At 33.6% G+C, this 8993-nt stretch overlaps 1 protein-coding gene across 1 annotated transcript in view; it reads right to left on the bottom strand.

Annotated features, from left to right (window-relative positions):
* Window positions 1-34: 34 nt before the first annotated feature.
* Window positions 35-8993, bottom strand: part of LOC130670368 (uncharacterized) — a 31597-nt gene continuing 22638 nt past the window's right edge. Inside the window, exons 5-10 of the mRNA XM_057473759.1 lie at window positions 7557-7680; window positions 7251-7381; window positions 3105-3492; window positions 2887-3019; window positions 2487-2811; window positions 35-2223 (exon numbers count right to left, since the gene is read on the bottom strand). Of these exons, the coding sequence (XP_057329742.1) occupies window positions 1787-2223; window positions 2487-2811; window positions 2887-3019; window positions 3105-3492; window positions 7251-7381; window positions 7557-7680 (1538 nt within the window). The 3' untranslated portion in view covers window positions 35-1786. The remainder of the gene's footprint in view (window positions 2224-2486; window positions 2812-2886; window positions 3020-3104; window positions 3493-7250; window positions 7382-7556; window positions 7681-8993) is intronic.

Here is an 8993-nt window from a genome sequence, read left to right as displayed (position 1 = left end):
ACGGAAATCTACAATCGAAAGATGTCAAGTTGACTGCGAAAGTTTGGTGGTGAAAATAGTTGGTGACGTAGTGAATTTTTAATTCAAATTTTGCTGGTCTTTAAAACCAAAAGTTGATATGCATTTGACGTTAAACTCATTATCAAGTTGAACGCAAAATGATTAAATTTCAATTTTGAAATTTCGCGCCAAGTTGGCGCTACTGCGCGTCGCTGTATTCGGCGTTGAAATTTTGCGGTCGAATCGCAAAAATCGATTGCTTTGTATTAACTGACGGTTCGATAGCGGCAGTCAGTATCATCGAGAACGGCAGTTGTAGTCCAGATCTTTCTTTATGTTTGAGTTGAAACACAGTATTGCATTTGTCTTATAAAATTGTGTAGTAATTGTAAAATATATCTTTTGTTAATTTAAACAGTGCAAAGTGTCTATGGCGTAGTTAAGTGTTCAGTGTTCAGTGCTAGCATAAAGGGTTGCTGATGGCTGATGCTAATAACTTCCTCGTTCCTGAGCAAAATCATCTGGCATCGTCTGGTGGGAAATAGCAGTTAAGTGACGTTTTTTAGCTGCAATACACTTGGAGCAATTTAAATTAAATCTCTAAGTGTATTAGGACACCCTTCTGCATATTATTTACCCGCCAAGGTTTGTTCAAACACTTGTGTTTTTTTTTTAATATTTTTAATATTTTTCTATCATATTCTGCCGTCATTTTATTTTAACGTACGATTTTTAATTTTTCTCTGGTTTCTAATAATTTATTTTTCAAATATTTAAATTTACCGCGCAAGTAATGAGAATAATTGATAAATTATTAATAAAAATAATATTCAGAGTATATCTTTTAGTCTAATTAATAAAATTATTGATACACATAAATTTTAATGAAATTGTTAAATTTCAATTTTGAAATTTCGCGCTGTTGGCGCTACTGCGCGTCACTGTATTCAGCGTTCAAATATTTGCTAGTGGGGGCGGTCGATGAATCGCAAAGTCGATTGTTTTGTATCAACTGGTGGTTCGATAACGGCAGCTAGTATCATCGAAAATGACAGTTGTAGTCCAGATTCTTCTTTACGTTTAAATTAAAACACAGTATTGCAGTTAAGTCGTGTAAAATTGTGTAGTGATTGTAAAATTTATCTTTTATTAATTTAAATTGTGCAAAGTATCTGTGGTGTAGTTGTGTTTAGTGCTAGTGTAAAGTGTTAAGTGTTCAGTGCTAGTGTAAAGTGTTGCTGATGGCTGATGCTGATAACTTCCAAGTTCCTGAGCAAAATCATCTAGCATCGTCTGGTGGGAAATAGCAGTTAAGTGACGTTTTTTTAGCTGCAATACGCTTGGAGAAATTTAATTTAAATCTCCAAGTGTATTAGGACACCCTTCTGCATATTATTTCCCCGCCAAGGTTTGTTCAAACACTTGCGTGTTTTTTTTTTAATATTTTAAATATTTTTCTATCATATTCTGCCGCCATTTTATTTTAACATACGAATTTTAATTTGTCTCCAGTTTTTAATAATTTATTTTTCAAATATTTAAATTTACCGCGCAAGTAATAATAATAATTAATAAATTAATTACTTCTGGTGCATTCGGAAATGATCTAGCTTTAGTTATCGCTGTATGGCAACGTTTGGCTAGAGCTAGAACTAGAGCAATTTTCGAATGCACCCAATATTTTATAGCGGCCATTTTCTGTCAAAAAATAAGTTAATTTAAAACATAAAAATTATTGAGGTGTACAGAATTTTTTTGTCAAGAGATCCATGTTTTTATTTTATTTTTAACATACACAACTATCAACACTCAAACAATTATAAGCCTGTTCAATTTTAGAACTAGTAGATGTCGCTTCTAAAATGTTAGAGTTTTCAGAATTTGATATAGAATTAGATAACTGGGCGCGCATTTGCGATGATTCAAATTCTAACGATGACTCTTTTGCTTTCGTTGGTCGGTCTTCGTCGGCGTAACCATTACGTGTTGAATTTATCGACTCCTGAGTTCTAATATCGATTGGCAATTCTTGTGACAGACGACCGTAGTTTAAAATCGAATCAGTATACGATGGAGGAGAATGATGATGGTGATGATAATGGTGATGAAGGTGATTATTATATTGATGTGTGTGATATGTATGATAGCGGGGTGGTGGTGTTTTGAAACCATCGTTTGTTCCTAAGTATTGATGTAAATGATGCAAACTCGACGGTCCATACACTAGAATAAAAATAAAATAACAATAATTTTAAATATATTTTTTTTTATCACTTGCATTCAATGCCAATTTCAGACCAATGCGAATTACTAGTAGAAACTGATCCGTTTCTTCTCTATAGAAGAAACCCATTAGCTTCTGTTTACTAAATTATTTTCTGACATCATTTCATCTCTCTCTGTTGAATTTTTTCATACTGATTATAATTCAGGAAAAATTCTTATCGTATTTGCAACTGTATTTTGATAAAAATATTTATACGTACTGGTTGTATTTGAATACATAGCAAGGACGGCTTCTCCATAACCTTCTGATGAAGGTTTCGTAGAATCTGAAGCATTAGTATTTGTCCCGATTTTAGCAATACTATTTCTTACTACCGAGCCCGAAGACTCAGTCGTTGGATTGGTAGCTCCTACACCATACGCCATGTTAAATAAAGCCTCCGGATCACAGACGAATTTATAGACATATCTTTCACCAGCAACTTTTTGCATTATGCCTTTTTCATAGTAGTATCTCAATGATCTACTGAGTTTGTCATAATTCATTGCGGGACGATTTTTTTGTATTCCCCAACGCCGCGCTACCTGTTGACAAATAATTTAAAATTCTTTTGATGTCGAATTTTTTTAGTTACAAAAAATATGGAAATTCTCGCTCACCTCTTCTGGCTCAATTAATTTAAATTCCATGCCACGACCAGTCCATGTGATGCATGGAGAATTAGCAGGGTCATCTAATAGTGTAACCAAAAACTGCCAAAGCTGCAGTGAACCTCTTCTTTGTTGTTGATATCTGCACAAATTTGATGATAAGAAAATTTAGTTTTTTTTTTAACACAGACATTCTCATATATTTAAGATTTTCGTAGATTATGTACCCAACAGATAACTCAGGCCATGATGAAAACCCTGTTGAAGACGATGGTCTCCTGATGTACTCAGAATTCCATGTTGAACTTTTCTTCTGGTAAACAGACTGTCGCTCCCATGGTGAAGTTTTTATTTCAGACTGTAGTCCTAGCTTAGTCCAAGTTGGACTCGAACTACGTCTAGGATAAACATTTGTACTGCAAGATGAAGACCAATTATCGTGACGTGATGGAAAGTTTGATTCTGCTGTAGATTGATTGGATTGAGTTGTTAGCCATTGTGATGTTATTGATGACGCACTTGCTGGCCTGTTCAATGTTGGAGAATCTTGAGGTTCCCGTGTTGTTATTAGATGATTGGTATACTGTTGCCGTCTTTGGTAGATCAAGTTTCGCGCTAAAATTAGAAATTGTAACATAGAGTCATCCCATATAGGAAGAAAAAATAGGCCCAAGCTTGGCCGAGGCTTGGCGCAAGACTTATTAACTCTGGGGAAAGCTTGAAATCCAAGCTTGGCCCAAGTCTGTCTAAGCATCGAAATGATAACACTCAGCCAAGCTTGAGTGACAGTGTTGTACCAAGACTGCATCTAAGTATTGGCCCAATATCGAGAGCCAGTGTTGTGCCAAGACTGTTGCTAAATAAGCACCTATGCTTATTAAAAATAAATTAAAAAAAAAAAAAAATATTAGTAGACATGTGTGGGATGGTAAGATATGGAAATAAATTTGTACACAGAGAAATCAGGTGGATCGATGAAACTAATTTTTTTTTTGCATTTGCTGGGTCTCGAACCTGGTCCTTCATGACTGCTAGGCAAGCGTCTTATCCACTAGGCTGTTACGCTATTCACAGAAGCCAGGGGTTTTTAGGTACTATTTGTTATTTAGACTGGTAAACTAAGGCTTGTCACTTGCATAATGGCTGAACCTTGTCCCAAGACTGGCAAACCAAGGCTTGTCACTTCAGCATTGGCTGAACCTTGTCCCAAGACTGGCAAGCCAAGATTTGTCACTTGAGCATTGGCTGAACCTTGTCCCAAGACTGGCAAACCAAGGCTTGTCACTTCAGCATTGGCTGAATCTTGTCCCAAGACTGGCAAACCAAGGCTTGTCACTTGAGTATTGGCTGAACCTTGTCCCAAGACTGGCAAACCAAGGCTTGTCACTTGAGTATTGGCTGAACCTTGTCCCAAGACTGGCAAACCAAAGCTTGTCACTTGAGTGTTGGCTGAATCTTGGCCCAAGACTGGCAAACCAAGACTCGTCACTTGAACGTTGGTCGGATCTCGGACCAACCTTGGGAGGCCGAGCCTCGGTAGCCCAGTATTGTGCCAAGACTGGCCCCGTTGTCAATATTTTTTTTCCTACAAGGGATGCGGGACATGTGTGCGCAGTGGGTAATTGTGTGCAAACCCATGCATTTCAGTCCGAAATAAATGGGTTTGCGCACACTTGTCCTACATGACTCTATACCTCACCAATTACCTTCGGACTTCTCCTCATTTCATCTCAGAAAAAACATCTTATGAAAAAATATATCCATGAACTGGACAAGGATACAAATATTTTTCTCTTTGTCTTGCTCATGGAAATATTTTTACGTGAGATGTTTCTGCTGATATATTTTGACTGAGATGTAAAGAGGGGTCATCTTATTTTCGCAAGTATTTTTCGTTATATTATTAATTTTCTTAACCCATAGCTTTTTTGCTTCCATTGCTTTTCACGAAATGCCAAAGTTGCAACAATAGCGGCTCTGACCGCTGACTTATATTTCAGTTCATCTCTCATTACTTCCCCATTCTTAATTATTTATTCTAATAGCTTCAAAAAATGTTATATCAACCGATTGAATTCATTGTCGTAAATAACATTTGGTTATTCGTCTGTATTAAAGAAGATTAAAAGGGTTGCTATTTACTCGTACCCTCCGACAAGACTTTTGAATAATTAACTGAAGGATTTACATTCCCCAGTAGTCTATATATTTACGTATTTTTACCCTTTGTTGACTTTTTTGTCTTTGACCTCAAGTTCAAACCTCAAGAAAATTCAAAAATGTGGAAGTGATTCTATGAAAACAGAAAAAACTACACACGCGTGTAGATAGAATAGATTCCTAAGACTTCTAAGCGGCGATATCTGATGAAAACCCGGTTTTCAAAAGTTGATCTAAAAATGCAACCCTGTTTTTTTGAAAATTTTCTGAACATAAAAGGAATTGGATTCAAAATATAGAGAAATTACTTAATAATGCCCGCAAAAATCTAATTATGAAAAATTCCTTTCATATAAATATGTCAGGAAATTACTTGATATTCAAGGCTACGTTGATTTTTTTCACGATAGTCGCGGTTGGAAGATAAAGGGTGAGAGATAAATCAATGGAACGTGGAAGGAAAAGAGAAAAATGCGAGTCACGGGCTACTGAAAATTGCATGAATTCAAATTGATTTTCAATTTTTTTGTATATATATTTTTTTTTCCCAATCGATTCGTTTGAATATTTGTCGAGATACGGTTCGTTTTGTTCATAATTTTTTTTACCGTTAATTTTCCCATGAGATTTAATACAAGTTCTAGTCGTGTATTGTATCGATAACATAACATATCTCGGAAGTACTCTATACCCTATTATCAACGTAAACTGCGAGTGAATAATTGAGTTGGCTTAATGGCAAGGGAGAATTACGTTGAGAGAGAACTCTGTATAATCCCCAGGTGACTACAAAGTAGCTCATTTATTTAAGCTAAAGCTGTGCAGATAGTTATGGTAGAAATATGTTTATTTTCATTGAAAATTAAACTATTAAAATAAAAAAATCCGTTTTTTTTTTAATTTTTCTTTTTAAATTCAAAGTTTCATTGATTAGATTCCAATAAATGATTGCTTACAATAAATCAAGCGAATAGATCATGGACTTATGACAAAAAAAAATTCGAAGATGTAATTTACAGAATTTTTTGGTCATCCTATCGAGATGTTAATAGAAATTGATGATACGGACGTAACTAATAGCATATAGAGTCATGCACGTGGGTCATTCCATTATCGAAATCTCGCATCCTTATTTGACCATTTACTTCATTATATCTATCACGCTCTCGACGATTCCCTTCTGTCAAGAGACTTTGTCACGACTCACAGTTCGAATAGAGACCTCAAGAGGGTGCATAAAAGTTCAATCCGTTTTGACATTAGTATCTGAGTTACAGTAATTTATTATAGACTAACGATCATTCTTTTCATATTTGTTGTTTTTTTATCTCTGTTTTCATGCATTCGTAAGAGCCAACTTTTTTTGAATGTCATATATATGTATATGTAAGAACAGCAGCGGGAGTAGTTCAGTGCTCGCCACTAGATCGCGCCCACAGCTTGTGGTGTCCCTGGTAAGAAACTTATTCCAGAGTTTTTATATTCCCAAATAATAGCACTCTGTTATTTATTGTAATTAAATGAATTTCTCATTTTTAAATCCATAATCATTAGGATTAAATATATATTTATTAACCTCTAACAAATATATATTTATTCTAAATGAATATATTTTTCTGTGTCTAAGTAATAATTATTAGAGTTAATATAATGATATTTTACTTTGATATTTTTTTTGAGTTCTGTCGGAGGAATTTCAGCTTGATTAATAGTTGATAGTTCTTTCACTTCTGGTATTAATACAAAAAGGAATATTTGAACGTATCCAGAGACGAGCCCTCATTGTCATTAGAGGTTTTAGATATTGAACTAGACATTTAATGTTTTGAAATGTATTTCTTTTTCCATTTTTATAAGCTTCAGTTTATTTGAAATCAATCGGTTTTTTAAAAATTTCCGTTGGACATGAAAGAGCTCGGCCTCAATTTTTTGTGCGTAAGAAGGTTTTTAAGAACACGCTCAAATTTAGCATAAGCTCGATATGCATTGTCTTCCAGACGAAGATACGTCCAATTTTGGTATATGTTACGAACAAGATACTTTACTTGATTAATAAATTATTTGATTAATTTCAAACTTTATCCATCTCCACCATAAGGCAGAAAAACGTATATTCTCGAAAATTATTATGAATTTACATTTAAAGAATATTAAATATTCTTCATAAGAGTATTTTTTTTAGTGTACTCGAATTATGCAGTAATTATATTTACCAGTTAAGTTATCTTGTGAACCAGGGGATGAAAGGTTAGTAATTGATGTAGGTTCGATGTAATCACGATCCGACGGCTCTTCCTTAACTGATACACAATCGGTCCTCTCATTTCTTCCAGGACTTGGTTTCCTGTATAAATTATAACGGGAATATAAAAATGAATACTCTACTGTCAACCTGCACAGTTTTGGTTTTATGCGGTTGATTTTGCTCACTTTCGTTCAAAAACTTATTTGGATCTTACTAAAATGAAATTAACCAACTTAAAATTCTAGACCAAATATTAAAAAAAAATCATTTTTACCCAAAACATAAATCAGAAGTCGCAGGACTGAGGTCCAAAAAGTTCAGTCCACTTTCATTGTATTGCTGATTATAATCATTTCTATTTTTCTGGCAATTAAGTGAAGATTCTTGCTTAACTCCGTCTGAAAACATATAAAATCAGTTGGTTTTAATTGAAAACAAAAATTTCGAACGAAACATCATTTCTTAGTTAGTTACTATGACCCAATATTAGGAGTATTGTTCGCGATTGATTTTTTTTAGAATCGATATCTCACAAACTTTTTCGAGTTTGAAGGCCTCAAAACAAATATACATGACAGTTTTGAAATTTCATGATCTCGGAAATAGGGAAGTTTTGAAATCAGTCCGTAGAATTGAGCGATTTTCAGATTTTTCTAATGAACACATTTTTAAAAAATTTGATAGGTGTTTTATTTTTATTTATTTATACGTAAAATAAATTGACAAATCAAAGTAACATCGACTAACATAAGAAATACAATGAAGCTTTAAGTTCTGACATAAGGACGCGTGTCATGACGGAAGTTGAGATGCATCGTTGCAACGGCACGTGGGTTCTTAATGGCCGTAGGGTATCACAAGATAGGTGAGGGTTACAGAGTGGGGAAACAGATTCTTACTTCTATTATAATTTTGATAGTAAAATAGGGACGACTATGTAAAGACTACAAAAGAAGGGAAAGCTAGAGAAGGGATGAGGTCAAAATAATGTTATAAATCAAATGGTGTATTCATTTTTCATGGGAATCGTTTTTTATAATTAAAAAAAATATTATTTAAAATAAAATTATTTACATAAAATATATAATGGAAGTTATAATAAATATGTGTGGGGTATACTTTAGTATATAGTACGATAGGACTAGATATTGGAGAAAAGCAAACAATAAATAGACCCCTGAGGGCTTGATATAATTTGTTGGCAGAGAATTGTAATTAAAATTCAAGCAATCAAATTGGAAATTTAAAATAATATTGATTACAGTACATAGAAAATTGTTGATTTAGAATAAAAAAGTTAATAATACGTAGGAAAATACTAAAACATTCTCACACATGAGCACTCATGTTCGATCAGATATAAAAAAAGTACTATCTCATCTTGCATAGTCAGACATTATTGCATAGGACGAATGATCATTAAAATGAATGTACGGAAAATAAAAATGACTGTATAAATATACGATGAATTGGTTTTTTGATAATTTCATCATATTTTTAGATAGTGAATGTTCATTTCTTCCTATGGTAAAAATAAATAATAGGGAAATTTCGTGGAATAGTTCGCTTATTTTTAAAGAGCTCTAATTATTGTTGTCTACTATTTTTGAATGTGTGAAAAATAATCACCTTTACTTTTTTTTAAATTCAGTAAGTCGAAAATGCGACTGGTAAATTATAATCGCAAATTGTTTTCCTGAGAATAAAAGCG

The sequence above is a fragment of the Microplitis mediator genome, chromosome 1 (assembly GCF_029852145.1).
Source record: "Microplitis mediator isolate UGA2020A chromosome 1, iyMicMedi2.1, whole genome shotgun sequence".
In the NCBI taxonomy this organism is placed as follows: domain Eukaryota; kingdom Metazoa; phylum Arthropoda; class Insecta; order Hymenoptera; family Braconidae; genus Microplitis; species Microplitis mediator.
Note: the sequence above shows the minus strand (reverse complement) of the source record. Positions and strands in the feature narration are given on the sequence as shown.